Source organism: Simochromis diagramma, unplaced genomic scaffold (genome assembly GCF_900408965.1).
Source record: "Simochromis diagramma unplaced genomic scaffold, fSimDia1.1 OVJJ01000402.1, whole genome shotgun sequence".
Classification (NCBI taxonomy): Eukaryota; Metazoa; Chordata; class Actinopteri; order Cichliformes; family Cichlidae; genus Simochromis; species Simochromis diagramma.
Genome location: NW_024386972.1, coordinates 7054329 through 7073582, shown reverse-complemented (window position 1 = coordinate 7073582; position 19254 = coordinate 7054329). Strand labels below are relative to the sequence as shown.

Genomic DNA, 19254 nt, shown 5'->3' with positions numbered 1-19254 from the left:
ATTATTTAGGACTTTTAAGTCTTGGTTTAATAAAACAAAAACATAATCATTCTGAGTTCAGAGGAAACACTACAGGTTTTTTTTTTAAATAATTAGCCACAGAGCTGGTGAGACAAATGACGGGGATTCTGGATGAGACCACAGTCTCTCCTAATAATTTTGGTTGTGCTGCTGAGAAGGAAAAGAGCGAAAGTGTGAGAAAACTATCCCAGGGAACTAAGAAAACGCTTGGCAATAAAGTCAAAAGTATGGCAATCACACTACCAAACTACAGGAAATCAGTGTGTATGGTTGCCAATTAACACACACACACACACACATTGACGTGTCAGGGTAGTAAAGCATAGAGAGAAAGATATGATTCATATATAATTATATGCAAAAGGAAAACAAACATACATACAATCAATGACCCTCCTGGGTCATTTAAACTGCTGACAGTATTGTCACGTTCTCAACGCTGGGGAACACATAACAACAAACAAAAACAGTCCTGTTTCTTTCAATGTCATTAAAAAAAAAAAAAGTTCAGCAAATTTAACATCTCTTCCTCAATCTGAGGACAGAGCTCCACAGACACAAACTCACTGTGAAATGATGAAGGTGGCAGAGATCTACAGATATGTCCTGTGTCTGTGTCGGGACTTGCATACCTTTAAGGTACAAAAGAAAATGAAAAAGGTGACTTAAGCACAAAAAAAGCACTGTAACACTACCATATGTGTCAATGGGACTAGTTTAACTGGCTTCTAGTGTGATTAAGAGGTTGTCCTTGTTACAGGCAGCCAAAAACACAAAAGCAGGCAAAAAGATTTTGGTTCTCTTTGACGTGTCCATCCGCTTCAGCCCAGCATACACCGCATATTGACTAAAGCCTTGTGTTTATATAGTTCCTGAAATAGGCCACAGTATGTTTAGTGCAACTTGCCAGTTTGAAGGTATCTCTACTGAGCTTAGATGTGAGGAGATCTACACCTCTCAACCATGAACTACTTGCACAAAAGCAACTGTTTGCGTGCTTAGATGTAGAAAGAACAGAAATAAATGGATTTTCTAATATTTAGAGCTTCTTCATGTAAACACTTCCATATAAAAACCTACAATTAGGCACAGAGTCCCTCCTCCTCATCTCTCTTGTTCGGCATAGGTAGTGGGGTGGGGAATAAACAATAAACTGGCAAAAAGTATTAACTAGTGTGTGAAGAGAGGGACACTCTTGCATTCAGTCGCAAACCTTACCACTGTAAAATAAACAAAAGAACATTTTGCATCTGTTAGTACATTGCATTGCACACATTCCCGGGTCTTTATAGGTAACTGTAAGTGCATGTGTTCACGTAACACCTTTACAGACTAACTGACTTCAACATAAAATTCCCCTAAAATAACCCAAGGCAAACTACGTACATGCTACATGGCTGTGTATCACTAAGAACACAGACCTGAAAGAAGAGTTAGCCTCTCTTCACACAGGGGACATAAAGAAAAAGAAATGCACATACAAAAAAGAAGTAGAAACCATACATTGGGTGTAATATGGTTTATACATCTTAACATTCCAGGATGCTGTTGACTGCTGCCTCAAGAGCAGAATCCGTGTCAGGGTGAGGGGGTGAGGTGAGCTGAGGGGTATATGGAGGCTGCACAGGGTGGTGAGACACCTGGTAGTTTGTCGGGCCTCCTGACAATGCTGGGAAAGGTGAGGGTTTATTATGGGGGCAACTATTGGCAGCAATCAGGCTGTTGTTGCTGATGCCGCTGGGTCCGTAGAGTTGCTGGGATCTCTTCATTTCCAGCACGTTCTTGCTTTCGAAGTGTGGTGGATGAAGTCTCTCTGTTGAGCCAGGTCCTACAGGCTCACTCCCTCCTGGGTCTTCATAACCAGGCTGGGAGTCTGTCCTGTATGGTGGCTCCATAGAGCCTTGTTCTGACTCATTCCATTTATAGCTGGATATAGGCTGAGGCGGGGAAGGGGCTTGGAAAAGTTTGGATTTCGTCCCACAACAGAACTCCTCCAAGAAACTGTCTACAAACCAGACAGGGCAAAGTGTTAAATCAAAGTTAACTGAAAAGGGAATATTAGTTCACAATGGGATTCACTCCAATTCTGTTTTACCTGGGTCCACTAGTACCATGCGTTTGTCTTGTATCAAGGTGCTGCGCTCCTCTTGGTTGAAAGTCCTGTCGATCATCACCATTTCTGAGGACGGACTGAAACGCTGCACAGAAGAGTGAGGTTATGCTGTTAGCCCTGTGCATTTCCTAACATCCCTCACATCTAGTCATTAACTAGCGCGTGCACCTACCTCAGCTTCCACCATCAGTAGTCGCCTGTATTTGTTTACCATCCCCTGTGTCCTCATCAGCACCTGAGTTGCAGCTGCTTCAAATTCCTCATCCACTGGAAATTCAAAACACAACACACTACTTATATTAAAAACAACAACTTTAATTCCGTAAAAGACTTGGGGTGAATCTAGTATTGTCATGACTGTACCCTGGGAGAACTCGTCCGGGCTGGGTGGAGCCCCCTGGAACACGTGGTACGGGATAAGTCTCAGGAGTGCGTCATCAACTGAAGTGAATCGACGTCGATCTGGGGTCTGAACTGCAACATGATCCTTCCTCACCTGCTGTAAAATCCTTTAAAAATAACAGAGAAAGACACAAGTTTGTTAAATGACTGAAAGACAAAAGCACAACTACACAGGACAGATGGCATGTCAAAAAAAACTCACATTTCTCCTTTTGTAAGCGTAGGAAGCAGAGGCCTCTTCTGTGCACTGACCTATGATGGGGAAGTGTACAAACCAAAGATGTCATTACATTAGATTGTTCCACCTAAAAAAGACACACAAGCATGTAAAACAAACAGCTAACATACCTCAGAGTTTAGCATTGAATCCTGTGTCATGGGTTTGATTGCTACAAGAGATCACACAAACAAAGCAACTTTATCAGTCTGAAATTCTGCAGCTTATATTGAAACATATTATACACTGAAGCCATTGGCGCCTCTTTTACCGTGGATGCTGCTGACATGTGCTTGTTTGAGGGCAGGTGATGAAGAATTCTGAAAAATTTCAAGTAAAAGTTATGTTAGAGAGAGAACAAATAAGGAGAGAGCAAATTAATAAAAAGACTGCCATCTGTATACCTGTCTGTAGTCTTGTTGCTGTGTCACATTACCAGGTAAAGGGGACAGAGAAGTACAGTTCTGGGATGGAGTCACTAGAAGGCGCTGCACGGGAGTAGCCGACGCTTGGCTCTGATTGCAGATCCCTGTTGTAGCCGGGCCAACCAGAGTCAGACGTCCAGGAGCGGATGGTGTCTGCACGGAGGTGGAGCTCGCACAAGAAACTCCCGTCCACATCTGAGTTACACCTCCTCCAACCTGATTCCCGCTTACTACTCCCTGATTCAAAATTAGTGGACCAGCTGTTGGTGCATTGAAGTTCTGCGCTGCAACAATCTGCACTGTGTTTTGACTGGTAATTAGGGGATTTGAGTTGGGGTTGATGGGCCCGTTGTGGATGGTGCTAGATGAAGTGAGAGCCAAGGAGCTGGGTAGCAAGAACTGTCCAGCTGATATATTTGTCAGTGTAGACGCTTGTTGCTGCTCCAGGGGTGGTTGTACTACAATGGAGCCATTAGGTGTGTACTGTCCTGCAGGAGCAGCAGTATTAGTGTTCACTACATTAGTCACGGTGGTGGAAGTGGGCTGAAGACCAAGGCTGTAGACAGTCTGAGACCCCGGTTGGAGGGGTTTAGGCTGGATTGGTCTGACAACAGTCTGGGTCCCTCCTGGGCCTCTCTGTATGATGATATTTTGAAGCGGGATGTTTTTGAAAGGTAAGCCAACTTGGCCTTGGGTGGGAGCAAACACCTGCCCCCCTGTTGTTGTCCCTGCTGGAGCTACAGAAACACCTGGCCTTAGCACGATCTGTGGTGATCTTTCTAAGCTACTCAAAGTCATCACTCCGCCACCTGCACCAAAAGAACCCAACACCTGGATTGGCTGAGCAGAACCATTAGGCAGTGACGGCATGCCTTGCAAAAACTGGCCTGCAGAGAACGTAGCAGTTGCAGTCGTTACCACACCTACCCCGCCTCCATAGTTCCCCGAGACCAGCGGGGAGGAGAAGGGAACAGGAGCTTGCACTAGAGTGGGAGCAGGCTGCGAGTCCAGTAAGGCTTCCTGGGCCAGCGTTTGCTCAGTGATATCAGCTTCCAAGAGAGATTTCTGAAGGATGTCAAAGGGCTGGTCCTCTCCCCCGAGATCCACCCCTCCAGGGGAGGTTTCAGGCCCCAGTTCATCCTCAATAAATGAGAGACTGCTAGAGAGTTGGAGGCCTGCCCCGGTCGAATCCTCGCCAAATTCACCCATTGTAGAAGAACCATCTTTGAGGCCAGTGTTGGAGCCAGTCTGAAGGAAGTATTGAGAGAAGAAAATGGAGAACTATTTGCATGTGAACTGCATATCTGATTTCAAAGTCAAAGGCTTCTTTTTATGCCCAAGTTAAGATATCAGGCTAATTTTATTTCAAATATTATTAGCTTTCTGTCAAAAATCGAACATGATTATCTATTATAGAATATAAAATACTAATATAATACTGTATTTCAAAGTTAATAAAGAAGTATCTGTTAGTGTTACAGAAGAACACAAACTGAAAATTCTTTGGTTAGTTCAAATAACAGATATTAATACAAAATAAAAGCTCAATAAACCAAACGGTATTCATTATTTTGTATATATTCAAACTGTTCAAACACAAATAAATAGCACCCCCCCCAAAAAAAAATTCTATACATACCCTCAGTACAAATTCAAGAAACTATCAATTCACTGCATCATTCCATGTTTGGCACTGATCACCACCTGCACTCATGTATATATCATGTATATATCTATCTATCTACTTAGCACTTTTAATTCTTATTCTCATTTTTATTTTCATGTCTATTTAAGCTTAATTTATAACGGTATTTATAACAGTATGTTTGCACTGAAGCACCACAGCAATTTCCTAATGTTGTAAACCCGCTCAACGTTTGGCAATAAAACCCTTTCTGATTCTGATTTAACAGAGCATACACAAACCAGACATATCCACTCAGCTGTGGTCTGCTTATGCTCCAAGGCAACAAGTAAAGACATTTTAAAAGGCAATACCAGTGCAGTACACTCCAATGAAGTGGACAGTGAAGCTTATATATGGGTCAGATGCGCGATTTGACCACAAATCCGATGTGGCAGTGAAGTATGACACCGCTTGTTCAGCTATCTTTCTGCACTCCTGTGCAGCTGGGAAAAGGTGTTGTTTGTCCACAGCCCAGAGACTGGTAATGAGGATCAGGTCCTTTCATCACCAGCCTAAATTTGACATTTTTAACTGTCATTGTGATATCACTGTCCCTCTTCATTTTCTGTCATAACGCAAACAAGTGTCTAGAACTGCAAGCTCCCGTACTGTGTGTGCACTGTATTTTTCAGGTAATTGCAGATAAACTGTGCATTGTGCTGGGATAGCACTGCTTCAGATCTAAAAGCGATTCATGATGTTACCTGCCTTTGTCGAAACATGCTGCTCTGTGTCTTTGTCGATCTTTAAACGGTAAGATTATCTCCACAACACCGAATTCCCTTTAACAGAGTCTTGGACACTGTGCACTGGGGGCTCTTGTTTTATAATGCTGTAGCTGACGTTTTGAACATTTTTTCTTTTATCTCACTCACACTTCTAACGTAGTGCTCTATAGTGCTGTGTATGTGTGTGACGACCTAAATTGACATGGCTTTAACTCTGCTCCAACCACGATTGGTTCAGTGTAGAGCTATTGTCATCGTCCTTTTGTCTTGTCTGTCAAAAAAATGGACGGAATGAGTTCGATTGACTTTTTATTAATCGTTACTCATATTTCTGTTGAGGAAAAGTTATCCCTGGTAGTTATCGTTATCATTTTATCATCCACTCCTAATGATGAACTGTAACAAAATGTCCTTGTGGTTTGGCTTGGATCAAGGTAATCATAGGTATACTCACGGTGTCGTTACCAAAGAGGGATCCATCAGACCCATAAGCTGCGTTTGTTACATCATCCTCCTCAATCTGCAGGAACAAAAGACAAGCGAGTGAATGGACTTGGGTAATTCTGGTGTTTAAGGAACATTTCTAAGGAAGTCATTCAGACAAACTATGAATTCTCCAAGTGTCACTCACAGACTTGCTGTTGCTGCCATGGAGATAGTCATTCAACGCATCTACATCTCTGAAAAAGATAAAGAAGCAACATCTTTAGCAGTTTCTTTTTATTTGTGTCACTATCTGTGGTTTTAAAGTTCCCTGACATTTGCTTTACTACATGTGTCTTGTGCTTATGACCATTAAAATATTCACTTCCCTTATTCAATGAAAGATTTAAAACCAAAAAAACAGATCTTGCAGATAGTTGTGGCACTGATTTTAAAGGCAACTATATATTCACAAGTATAAAACTGTATGGCCCGGGGTGTGGCAAGAAGAACTCGAATCTTAGTGCAGATTTTATAATCTTATAACGTTTACCCTAAAATATCCAGAAGACGGCGATCGTCATCATCATCCATGACACCTGAAAGAGTATGGAAGGCCATCAGATGAGGACATGGGACACGCTAAGGTCTAATCACTGAACAGTGGAGTAAAACTTGTTTTTGTTTTACTCTAAAGTAGAAGTGCTTGAGCTCTAAATGGCTGGCATGTTTTTAGACATTTCACTCACAGGTTTCCAGCAGGAAGCATGGGCTCAGTCATTTAACACCCTTTCTTTCCTGCAAAAGGCTGGGCTGCAGAGTGAGAAACTTCATTTAGTAGAACTACATAACTGGACATGTATGTCAGATAAGGGGCGTAAGACAGTGCAGGCAGGTGCTAGATAAAAGAATGGTTCAAGTGTGAAACAGGGGTGTGGACAGGAAGTTGGGAGGGGGGGGGGGGGTACATATTTGCTATTCAGTACATAAGGACAGAATGGCCTTCATCCCCTCCTACAAATGCTTAGCTATGACAAACTCCCACCCATAAAGCTTCTCTGCTGTCCCACATTGGTTGTCTTTCCAGTGTGCAGAGTGAAAAAGAGTATTTGAGTGTAAATAACCCCACCCTGCAACATTTATACATTATAGTTCTGGTTGATGTTCTGGGTTTCATCTCTCCATTGAAAGAGGTATTGGCTTTATGTTGTGTCAGTCAGTCAGCTTGGTGCTACTTAATAATTGGGGGTTTAGGGGTTGTTGTTTTTTTTTTTTAATGGCACTTAAATGATTCAATATCTGTAAGTAAATGGTTGTGGCTGCTTTATTTACTGTATCACATAATAATAAAAAAACTCATGTAATCACTAATAGAGCATGTGAATAAAATGGTTGTATCACATTCAATTTTATTTTGCTGTGTGTGTGTGTGTGTGTGTTTGCAGGTGACTGGGGAAATGTAGGTTTTGTTTTCCCATGAAAGGCGACTGCAACTCTACAAAATGGCTGTTACCATGCCATAGGCTGTCTTTACAGCAGAGCCACGTTGAGCCTCCATCTTTGGTTGAGCGAGAACAAAGACAGGACAGGGCTGCTGCACAAATTAGGCCGTTTACACGGACCGTGTTTGGAGTTTAAAGCAAAAACAACGACCGCTTGAGCGATTTAAATCGCTGGAAAATCACGGTTGTTTTTTGTGCGTGTCCACAGCAAATAACACGACATTTTCTCGTCGAGCAAACGAGTGTCCTTTATCCTTCGAAACTTGTTACAGAAAACCATGTCGAGATTCCGAGACAAAAAACAACGCAAACTAAGCCATAAACACTTCACAAAAAAAGGCATCAAATACGGGCTGTAAAAATCTATATTATCCAATTAAATCCAAAGTGCAAAAAGTTAACGTTTACAAGCGATCACCTCAAATTGTAATGTTAGCTACATTAAAAATGAAATGACCGAGCCGTTTATGCTGGCCAGAATAATAACCTTTAAAAAAATGTGATCTAGCTCGATATCGCCAGATTTGCATCTTTAATGCCAGTTTTGATCAAACTGGCATATTTCTGGCGTATTTCTTGTTTTATTTTTTGCCTAATTTCGAGCTCAAATTCACAACCACCAGCAAATCCAGCACAGCACGTGCGCTTCGACGCAAATCCACGGCTAGTCCCGCCGTTAAAGCCGCACAAAAACACGGCTAATGTGCAGCTTGCAAGTTTTATTTCCAAAAATAGACTGAATCGACAGAGAGTGATAATCGCATTCAAGCAGCACAAAACGCCCGTCGTCGCTGACGTGCTCTTTCTTTCTCTGTTGGGGAAGGCTTTCATTTGTCCTCTATGTGGCTCGTCTGCCAGCATGAAAAACGTCACATTTTGCCTCGATATAGCCGAATCGACGCGTTTCAACCCGGGACTTTTGTCCCCAGTCCGTGTCCTGCTCGGGTCTTTTACTCAGCGGCTCCGCCACATTTTTAACTTTAAATATCGGCCTGCGCTGGTTAGCTAGCCGCGGCGTCGATGACGACGCCTATTTTGAAAGCCAGAATCCGTCGAAAAGGGCTAAAACCGCGTCGAGCCATAAATATTTATCCCGATTAGCATAACATAAAGACGACTCAAAAAGAGGCAAACCCTTTTACTCCTGTCTCACTCCTTCTTGAAACCCAATATCTCCATTTGGCAACTTTTAATTTGCTCCCCCCCTCCTTCTCCTCCTCCTCCTTCTCCCTCTCCCACTCATATATTTTTCTCACTGTCCCTGCTCTGTCTCGGATAGATTTTTCTCTCCGCTCAAACTCTCTTCCCTCCCTGAAGGAAGGGAGGAAGGAGGTTGTGTGTGTTTTTTCCTTGAAATTTTTATCACAAAATTATAATACACTCAAAGGGAAACTCACCGTCATGAAAAAGCAGTGCCTTGTCAACGGGGTTTCCTCGCCATCACCGCACGGGTTGTTGTTGGGGTAGTGCACACAGCGAAATCAGCGGTCCTCAACGACTGCATATGGCTCCATGCATTTGAATACGAAACCTTAAAAATAACCGCAAATAATTAATAAACTATTTTTAATGCTTATGTGAATTATAATTACATGTGGCTCTGTCTTTATAAATAGCGGATAAACGTTATTACACTTAATCACTGCCAACGGTAGAGGGCGGGCCTTTGTGTGTGCCACACCTGGATGTTGCTCAGGTATGCCTAGTTACCTGCTGAGAAGCCTATTTCGTATTCAAAAAGCAGTCAGACTTTATAAGAAAGCAAAGCGTTTACATTTATTACACTTATTGTTTTTTTTTTATATGTAACTCAATCGCATTTTACACTCACTTTCGAGTAAAAATAATATTTCTTCCACCTTCTAGTGTTGTATGTGATGTCTTTATTATAAAAACGTTAAAGAAAATATTATTTAAAAAAGAAGTTCAGTGTAAATACCTCATATTTCTATACATAAACACTTATTGTAAATGGTCTTTAAGATACTGTGTGCAGTTCATATTAATACTTTGATATTTACTTTCATATCTTTATCTAACATTTTTATAGCTCTATTTACTTTTACTTTTGATTCATTCAATCTGCACAACCAGGGGGATGGGACCTCACAGTAAACGATAGATGAGTAAATGGCATGCTATTTAAATTTATTTGTTGTCTATATCTGTAATGTGTTTCACAAAAACCACACTATAAATATGGGTAAACTGTAGGGAGCAGGGTAGATAAAATGAAGGTGATATGAAAAAAAAATTAAAAGGTTCTTTGAAATATATAAATATAAAACGAATGGAAATATAAAAAGAAATTAAATAAATAATGCAAATGTTCAAGTATTTACTGTTCTTTATTTTGTTTTACTTTAAAATGATGAAAGAAACATTTTGGTCGAGCAGTATCATTAAATGCGTTTTATTAATAATAAACACATACATAACACATACATATTAATATAATACTATATTCTATTACACAGAGGCTAAAATAAGCTCACTTGCTATAATTAGCCAGTCTCTGGCTTCAAATATTTTGTTTCATTTTGTTCAAAAGGCAAAGAAGTCTGTCGAAGCTTATAAAGAGACCAAATGTAGAAGAAATTACATAATTTTGTGGTTAAATTGCAGGTTTTATTTCATCTTTAAAAAAGAAAAAGAAAAAAATATATATATATATATATATATATATATATATATATATATATATAGCTCAGTTTTTAAAATTAGCTTAAAAACTCCGATGCAGCAGGTGGCGGTGTGCCACAGTGTTTATGTTGGCTTTGCGAAAGTCACGAAGAAGAGGGTCATCACTTCCGACACAACTATCAGTGCGACAATATGGCAGCGGTGATTGAAGGTAACGAGGAAAGTGGGTTTTCTGGCGAAAGTGGGGCGGCCAGGATACAAGAGCGACTTCAGAAGCGGCACCAGGCAAGGATCGAGGATGCCGAGCGGAGGAAGGAGGCTAAAGAGAGCCATTCTGTCGCCGAGGAGAAGAGCGAGTATTTCTCCAGCGCCTTCAACAGGGAGCGGGCGTGTATAGAGGAGCTACTGTCCAGCTGTTCCGGAGCTGAGCGCGCTGTGGTGACTGAGAAACTAGAAGAGGCCACGACCAAAACTCTCCAGCTGCAAAAGTTTCTGAATGACAGTATGCAGTTTCTAACGCAGTACGAGCTCAGGCAAGCCCAGGCTGCTCTCCAGAAACTCCAAACCTCGCTGTCTGAGACCAAAGAGGAGGCTTTGCCCAGGAAGAAGTTTGCCTTTCGAACTCGCACCAAGGCAACAGATAAAGCCTCTGCACAAGATGCTCATCCCCTTCCCCGTGATGAAGGCACACCTGCAGAGACAGGTAGGACCCAGGTGGATGGAGCAGCACCCGCCGAGCAGTGCGGCTTCTCCAACATGACCAGTGAGTTTCTGACCAAGACGGCTGAAGAGATCCAAAAACGAGATGTGCTTCTCACTCACCTGACCAACTGCAAAGTCCATCTGTTCGGCTCCCCTAGCACGCTGCACCTGAAACACATCGACAGCTGTGAGATCCTGTGCGGGCCGGTGTCCAGTTCAGTTTTTGTAGATAATTGCAGAAACAGCGTGCTGGCCTTTCCCTGTCAGCAGCTGCGGACCCACAACACAACCGACACACAAGTGTATCTGCACGTCACCAGCCGAGCCATCATAGAGGACTGTCACGGAGTGAGCTTTGCCCCGTTCACATGGTCCTATCCCACCCTGGAAGAGGACTTCACTGTGTCTGGGCTGGACCGGGCCCGAAACAACTGGACTCAGGTGGATGACTTCAACTGGCTTGCTGCTGGGACACCTTCCCCAAACTGGACTGTTATTCCAGAAGCAGACAGAAAAGCCAACTGGGACTCCTAGAATGGGACTTTTAATGACCTAATGCACTAAAACAAATGATAGTAGAAATTTTACATGAACTGCTTGCGGCCAGAATGCACATTTAATGTCCATTTTATTTCATGGATATAATCTTCATTAATATATTTAAATAAAAATTCACTTAATTTGGGCTGTTACAGTGTTTTGTTTTGTTTTTTTCTCCAAAATAAGTCTAATTCTTAAGAGTCTAGGGTCAAAGTCAGATTTCAAGTAGTTTGGTATTGGGACAGGCTGAGCTTTTCTGAATCACTTGTTTTACCTAACAGACCAAAACATGAAGATTTTCAGTTTCATGTTATTATTGCAATTCAATAGCTTTCAGATTTTTACAGCTTATATGAAGTTTTGAGTCTATTCACCACATTTATAAAGAGGTGTATAAACAGAAGAAGTATTCAAAAATTCATACTGCATGTGTACCTCTTTGGGATTAACTCAGGACATTTTGCAAAATCAAAAATGGTACATAAGGGGAGGAAGAGTAAGATCTGGGAGTATAAAGGGGCCAAAACATACTCAATCATTATCTATGGTCTGCGTTTAGCTGTGGAATTTCATCATCCATATCACGAGGGATGTTTTCACTACTTGGGCAATGCAGGAAATCAAACTGGTTAAGTCTGATCCAACTTTGGATGTCTTTGAAAACCTCACCAGCCATATTTCAGAGTACTCAATAGATATTCCCTTGTGTAGCTGTTTATGTCATAAACTCCCATGCAGAGGAAAAAAAATGCTGCACTGAAGAACAGGTAATATGCAGTTAAAAAACAAGTTTGTGGACATGGGTTAGTCACTGACCCAAGAACAAAGTAGAGCACCCTGTTGAAAATACCCTTCTTACTAAGTTACTGATAAAGTTTCAGTAAGACTTGACCAACACTGAAGGAGCTCTAGCTTTCATGTGCTCTCAAAATGTGTTTTCTGATGACCATAAAGTTCAGGTATAATTAATTCGACCATTTTTATATTGAATAATTTTTGCATTGAAATATGTGGGGGGAAAAATGGGAGTAGTGTTTACAGTTAATGTAAAATGTGCATCTTTTGAGAGATTATATAGATTTTCTTGCAGAAGGAATGGAAAGTAAATTGTTATTACACAAAAATATTAAGACACCAAGTCTGAGATCTTTTATTTTTAAGTCTGTTATAGTTCAGGCTTTGTTTTTATACCGACTCTGCCTTTTAAAATTCCTGCCCACAAAGGTAATGCAAGTTACACAAAATAAAGGAGGAGGGGAAAAAATAGTAAGAAAAGAAAAGATCTCTGTGTTTGTATTTTATTTAAAATGCAGTCTAAGCCATTTAAAAATCCAAAAAATAAGAAAGAAACAAAATAGAATGCTATGGAAAAACGGAAGATAATAGAATAAATCGGCAATATAGAGTTAAATGGCTCCTAAAATTTAATAAAGCAAATAAAATAAAATGGCTTAATAAATGCAGTTAAAACAATCACAGCAAATATCTGATAATATAAAATGTAGTGGACAGTCCAGCTTTGAAATTAAGCACAATAAAGAGTATTTTCTGCTAAACACGTGTCACATTATCAAGAGTTACTGCATGAGGTAGAGAAGAAAGAGCTTTTGGCAGCTGCTTCCTAAAAATATAGTCGTTCACTCAGGTTGTAGGCAGTATAAGACACTACTGAATAAACCAGTAGTGCTGTGAAATATTCATTTGGCCAACAGTTTAAATAAATCATTGAATACCTGGTGTTAGCATGACATTCATGTCTATGACAACTGCAAACTTATGATTATAACACATAAATATTGTTAGTGAGACAGCGCTAAACACACACAAAGATTTGATGAAAGACATTGTGAAAAGAGCATCAGGAGATTGGGCGTTCAGTGTTCCAATTGCATTTGGTAAACATTTAGCAACACTGCAGCTCTCACATCCAGCCACAAGGAGAAAGAAGAATAGACCGTTCAGGGAAAGGCCTGGCTTTGATCAGCATAAGTATCTGGCTCGTGTATGTGCCAGACACTGTGTTGGTTCTAACTGCCAAGATAGCAAATGACAACAAGAACATCAATGAAAGCAATAGAATATTTTTTATCAGCTTGCCAGACAAAGTTTACTGCAAACACTGAATTTTCATGTTTAATAATGTTTAAGCAAAATTTTAATTTGTCCAGTTTGTCACAGTTTGGTCTTGATTTATTAAGCAATTACTTCCAAAGTACAGTCATAGTGGGGCTTTATTAACTCAGTGTTTTTGATTCGTTGTGAAGACATCTGGTTTGTGTTGAGCTTGTGGACCCCATACCTATGAATGATTAGGCTTTATCATTAGCCCTACTGTCATGTCCATTACCTTTGTCAACCATCTGCTGAAACTGCTCCTGATGTGTTTGATCAAGGCAACCATGACCACATGAACACTCAAACCAATTATGGCCCCTGGCAGCAGCTTACGATCAGGCTCATCTTCTGTAAATTGGATCAGGGTGCTTACAGGGGCTTAGCATGACGTACTGCAACTTTGAGTTTAATCATGAGGATCCCCGGCCATCCTCAACCTGTTTGAGAGAACGCAACATTAGCTTCTCCTGTAAAGGTTTGAAGAAATAAACCCTTTTGAACACTGAAGTTTAGGACACAATGGTGCAGAAGAACCTTTAAAATAAGGATCCGGTGCTGTTCTCCTGAGTTCTTTATAGCGGTTCTTTTGCCATAGGATGGATTACAGTCTGAGCTGACTCTTCTGTTCTTTCGGACCAGCCAGAGGACATACTGATTACAAACAAACAGGGAAGTGCAGGTTAGCATATTCAAGAACTTTATCTAAACCGAAGTGGAAATCTTGGAACTCCTGCAGTGTTTTTTACAAGCAAGGACACATCACAGATTGAAGAATGGCTTTGTTGCCAGTTAAGTTTGATCTGAAAAAGCGAGTAAAGTTGGCTCAGACAGTCTGGTTCATGTACTGGTTTGCTGTGTTGGCCGGCGTGTTGGTCCTCAGCATGGGTCTGTTCTTCAAGATCGAGCTGCGAAAACGCTCTGAACTTATGGACAACAATGAAAGCCACTTTTTGCCCAATCTGCTTATTCTCATGGGTCTAATAGCCTGCAGCATCAACGTCTTTGGAGGCAAAGTGTGCTATGACTCACTGGACCCCGATAAGTTTGCAAAGTGGAAGCCCATGTTGAAGACCTACTTGGTATTCTGTGTGGGATTCAACGCCCTGCTGCTTTTCACGGCCGTGCTGTGTTTCTTGATGAGAATCCCTATGCAGTTCACCCTGGCTGAAGGGTTGAGGAACGGCATGAGGTACTACAAGGACACCGACACACCGGGACGCTGCTACATGAAGAGGACCCTGGACTTGATGCAGATTGAGTTTCGTTGCTGTGGAAATGACAACTACAGAGATTGGTTTGAGATTCAGTGGGTCAGCAACCGCTACCTGGACTTCAGCTCAAAGGAAGTCAAAGAGTAAGTGACAGAGATTTTTAAAAAAAAGTTAAATTCTTTATTGTTGGCTTTAAAAGTTGCAGAGATATTTAATGTATAATGTGGAAGTAAAATGAATGTGTTTGGATTGCCGTTGAACCTAAGTGCACCAAGCTGCTGAGGTGGGGTGATCTGTGCAAAGTTAGAGTTCAGTATAAGTGGATTGGAAATGAAGGTAGATCAGATCAGGCGTAATACTTACTTTCATCCACTGAGGATTACCATAGCAGAAACGGTGACTGCTATAGTTCATAGCAGAGATGTGTTCTTGGGGTCAGAGAAGAGATCTGGGGGCATTTATATGTGAAGATCTGGACTTTAGTGAATGGTTGCAGAAAAAGATACAGTCAAGTCCTATGAGAAAGCTTTACACTAGCCTGTTTATGTCTCGGCCAACCAGCACCACTTAACTTTTTGTAAACAATTTTGTGTGCCGGGACATAATTAGTGTTTAATCTCCAGGATTACAGTGTCTTGTCCTTCATGAACCAGTGTCTTGTCCAATCAGCAGAGGACATGGCAGCACTCCAGTAACAGCACTGCCAGTCAAAAAAAGTGTAGCCAGAGATGCTCACATTAGCATAAACTAAGGACAACAGCATTATCATGAAAACAGGAAACAGCTATGCTTTAGAGCTTTCTAATTGGGCAGCATTTGGGGTCAGTGTTGTTGTGGTGCCATTACAGGTTTTTGTTGTACTTATAGATGCAAGATATCACATTCACTGCCAACTTTCTTAGTAACAGTAACTCCAGAATTATTCTACATCAATAAAGTCTCTGTGCTTTTGACCAACAAGTTGTCTGGGTCATAATTTGGAAAGCTCAAGTAGGTGGTGACATTTCTCGAAATAACCGATACATATCTGACACCCCCCAGTTCTTTGTGATCCAATTACACTTGTCTTTCCATTGACCTACTACTCTCAATCATAGTCAAGATCAGCTACTCAGACTGAGCAGTGATTCTAATTTCAGTGTTTGAGTGCCTGCCTTCTTGCTTCTCGCAGTTGTTCAGACCTTAATATGTACTCCTTGAGATAGTTTGAAACAGCAGTGTATGATGGAACATTTTAGCTGACGACTGAATGCCAATTCAGGCTAGCTTTGTGGAGGTTGGATAGCTGATTTAATGTTGTTTATTGTCAAGGTAAGATTGTACTGCAAAGTATAATACAACAACTTTTGACCTGGAGTAATGTATGGATTCCAGTTAAATCTGAATGAAGGGAAGTCTAACACAGGTGTGCTAATTCAAGTAACAGCCCATTCCTGGCCTTTAACATCATCTTCCCCTTCACTGTTCCTCTTCTTCCTAGCCGCATTGGCAGTAATGTTGATGGCCAGTATCTGATGGATGGAGTGCCCTTCAGCTGCTGTAACCCCAGCTCCCCCAGACCCTGCATTCAGGCACAGATGACCAACAACACTGCCCACTACAGTTATGACCACTACACAGAGGATCTCAACGTGTGGAAGCGGGGATGCCGCGATGCCCTGCTGTTCTACTATGGTGGCATGATGAACACCATCGGAGCCCTGGTGATACTGGTCACTATGCTGGAGGTCAGTGCCACAGACTTACTTAAATATATTAACTGAAACAATGTTCACTTCTTAGTTGGAAAATGTAGCTCTTTTCAACTTCATTTAAAAGTTAGAACAATCCCATGCACTATCCACTGCATGGAGGAATGGAGATCGTGCATAAATGTCTAATTAAGTCTTCTACTGCAACATTGTCTCTGTCTAATATTGGTTTTGCAAACAGTATGTCCTCATTAATCTATTCACATGGAAAGAAAATAAACAATAGAAGGCACTGCTTGAGAGCTGCTGAGTGTTTCAGTTGTAGTGGGCGTTTTTTTTAAATACCCCAATTGCAGCAGTGACCTTAATGCACAAAATATTGTTGTTGTCACACCTATTACAGAAAAGTATATATTTCCATGTCCACTGGTGGAAGGCTTGTTTGAAGATACAAACAGCTGGTCTTGCCATATCAATATCTAGAAATAGCAACAACCTTGCTGATAGCTAAATTGAAGCCAGGCAGGTGTGTTAGTCATTTTAATCAGAAATACAGAGTTCTTTGGAGCACTACTCTAGCCTTGAAATCTGTTGGTGGAGCCTACAATAGAAACAACTGATAGGAAAATGGGCACCAGACAATGTTTTCCCATATTCCCAATGGGCTTAACATCCCAAGAATTCTGAAGAGGGAAAAGCCTCATTTGAAATGAGAAATAGTCTGGAAAATTGTTATGTTCAGAAAAATAATACAGATAATTCAGCCTATTCGATCTGACAAATCAGAGATATTTATGTGTCTAAGTGTTTTCTAGCAGTACTTCCCATTTTTTTTTATATCAACAAAGACAAATTGGTTGGTCTGGCAACTGGTTAACCTCCCCTTCTGTCCTTAACCTATGACTTCAGTCCAATTCACTTTCATGCAGTAGGTTAGACAGTCTCTAACAGGCCTAGCAATACATTTCAGTTTGCAAGAGTCACTTTGGAAGAACAATTGGAACTAAATATGTTGATTTTTTCTTCAAGGAAAATCAGTTCTCAGTTTATTTTTTACTGAAATTCTCGAGTTACCTCATCACATTTGCTCCAGTTGCATAGTGGGCCTAAAACAATAGACACCAACTTATAACATTCCTGCACACATTAAGGACCGCAGCTTCCCTTCTCAGCAGATAAAAGTAACAACAGCCTTCTTAAGTCACAAATATTGTACCTGTATCCGACTAGATTTTAATCATTTTTAAATTGTTCTGCATTTTTTCCTCAGATGATTTTCAGTTAAATGACTGAAATTGAGAGAAAGTCTTTAATGTCCAGCTAGTAGGAAGTCAGGTGAATAAACATGCAAAGCCTTGACCTAGTTGGCATTTCTTCCATCAGTTTCCTCCATCCCTGCTTCTTCCCTTCTTTCCACAGTCTGCCCACGCTATCAGTAATACCCACTTACTGCATCTCCTTCCCAAACACCACTATCCTCTTTACCTAAATATATTTTCTCCTGCCCTACTATCGAGTTACCCTGTGCCACCTTTGGCACGATTTAGCTCACATGCGGTTTCTCACCTGCTACTTTCTACCTAAATCCTGTAACAGCCATGTGTGTCCTCTTTCCTCTCTTTAACTTTCTCCTTGGCCTCCACTGCCAACATCTGTTGTTGTTTGTAAAGCCAAAATATCTGCTTATGATTACGCAGAACAAATAGACATGTACAGGTGAATCCTTGAAGCCAGTGACCACAGCGATGATATAAATTGTTTGGGTTCCTGCATCACCTTGAGGAGACAGTAAATAGAGCCATACAGATAACATCTTTGCTCCAGAAATCCAGCAGACAATTGTTTGTTGTAAAAACACAGCTTCAGCTAATCAGATGCACGCTCGGAGGAATCCTAGATTTAAAAGAGGAGTTACGCAAGCATCTCTGTGCCGACACATATGGGTTAATCTGCAAGAGGTGACAAGGAAATACTTATTTCCAGGAGTCTGATCTCCTGATCTGATGTCTCCATTTACAGTAACTGGATCTTAACTATCCTAATGAGATGTTTGCCCTATAGGCTATAGATTACTTCAAGAATTTAAAAAAGCTCCTAATTTCATTTTCCTTGCTTAAATATTTGCCTTAACACAACATATTTGCAGTATGTTACACACTTTGACTCAGATACATTTATTGAAAGATGTAAAGTTGTATCATCTTTTCATGTCCTACTTATAAAAACCATGCAAACATTTCTAAGCATTTAGAAGATATTCAAAATAATAGCTGAAGATATTTTTTTTAATTATTAGTGAAACTGGAGTTCTGAATTTAATATTATTACACTGGAAAACATCAGATATTTTCCATTTTTGCTTTAAAATTTAATTAAAGGATTTATTAAATTATCTGAAAGAGCATTATTAATTACATTTCAGCTTAAGTAATCAGAATTGTTATGCTGCAGCAGATTTTTAGCATCCATGAGTGCTAAAATTCACTACGTACATTGCATTACAGTGGACCTATTATACCTGGTTTGTTAAATTAAAGACAACTACATAGCGGAATTATAAGAATGAGGTCATCCCACATCTGCACTGAATGCTCCATTTTTATACTTTTGGATTTGTGTGATGTCTTAAAGAGGGGATATTCAAATGTGGGCATCCCACACAAACAGCGCAGTCTGTGAACACCGCCTATTACTCCAATCTTCTGCTTGGGCAGGGCAGCCAATCAGAGAAAATGATGCATCATGCAGCACCAAGACCCAGTAGAAGATAAAAAATTTTTTTTTTAGCTGAAACAAGCAATGTTATTTAAGTGTAGTCCAAGAATAAAATATGG

General features: G+C 40.6%; 3 protein-coding genes and 1 long non-coding RNA gene across 9 annotated transcripts in view; 2 read left to right on the top strand and 2 right to left on the bottom strand.

Annotated features, from left to right (window-relative positions):
- Positions 1-86: 86 nt before the first annotated feature.
- On the bottom strand, positions 87-9271 carry bicral (BRD4 interacting chromatin remodeling complex associated protein like). Of its 5 annotated transcripts, XM_040038913.1 has the most exons (13): positions 8916-9271; positions 6766-6829; positions 6570-6615; positions 6225-6273; positions 6048-6113; positions 3158-4426; positions 3025-3073; positions 2885-2925; positions 2739-2788; positions 2498-2643; positions 2307-2401; positions 2117-2219; positions 87-2026 (listed from the first exon to the last, which is right to left on the bottom strand). In XM_040038913.1, exons 3-13 carry the CDS (start codon positions 6608-6610, stop codon positions 1551-1553), a joined length of 2385 nt encoding a protein of 794 aa, XP_039894847.1. In that variant the 5' UTR covers positions 6611-6615; positions 6766-6829; positions 8916-9271; the 3' UTR covers positions 87-1550. The 5 variants fall into 5 exon arrangements, 4 of the variants coding, with proteins under 4 accessions (XP_039894847.1, XP_039894846.1, XP_039894848.1 ...); XR_005696879.1 differs by having other exon boundaries at positions 87-460; positions 589-2026; positions 6570-9271; XM_040038912.1 differs by having other exon boundaries at positions 6570-6829.
- Positions 9272-10263: 992 nt separating this feature from the next.
- tbcc (tubulin folding cofactor C) lies at positions 10264-11548 on the top strand. Its single transcript, XM_040038944.1, has one exon. It carries the CDS (start codon positions 10354-10356, stop codon positions 11395-11397), a length of 1044 nt encoding a protein of 347 aa, XP_039894878.1. The 5' UTR covers positions 10264-10353; the 3' UTR covers positions 11398-11548.
- Positions 11549-11644: 96 nt separating this feature from the next.
- Positions 11645-19254, top strand: part of prph2a (peripherin 2a (retinal degeneration, slow)) — a 9332-nt gene continuing 1722 nt past the window's right edge. Inside the window, exons 1-2 of the mRNA XM_040038945.1 lie at positions 11645-14872; positions 16210-16456. Of these exons, the coding sequence (XP_039894879.1) occupies positions 14292-14872; positions 16210-16456 (828 nt within the window). The 5' untranslated portion in view covers positions 11645-14291. The remainder of the gene's footprint in view (positions 14873-16209; positions 16457-19254) is intronic.
- The window catches only part of LOC120737976, a 26231-nt gene continuing 21820 nt past the window's right edge, over positions 14844-19254 (bottom strand). For both annotated transcript variants that reach the window (XR_005696883.1, XR_005696882.1), the window contains exon 4: positions 14844-14854. This is a non-coding gene — a long non-coding RNA (uncharacterized LOC120737976). The remainder of the gene's footprint in view (positions 14855-19254) is intronic.

Excerpts from the sequence above, each read along its gene's own strand:
- bicral (XM_040038912.1), bottom strand. The coding sequence starts at position 6,637 with ATGGCCTTCCATACTCTTTCAGGTGTCATGGATGATGATGACGATCGC. Across the intron at positions 6,274-6,569 it reads CGTCTTCTGGATATTTTAGG|AGATGTAGATGCGTTGAATG; the intron begins GTAAACGTTATA and ends TATCTTTTTCAG. Across the intron at positions 3,074-3,157 it reads AGCAACAAGACTACAGACAG|AATTCTTCATCACCTGCCCT; the intron begins GTATACAGATGG and ends GAAATTTTTCAG.
- tbcc (XM_040038944.1), top strand. The coding sequence starts at position 10,354 with ATGGCAGCGGTGATTGAAGGTAACGAGGAAAGTGGGTTTTCTGGCGAA.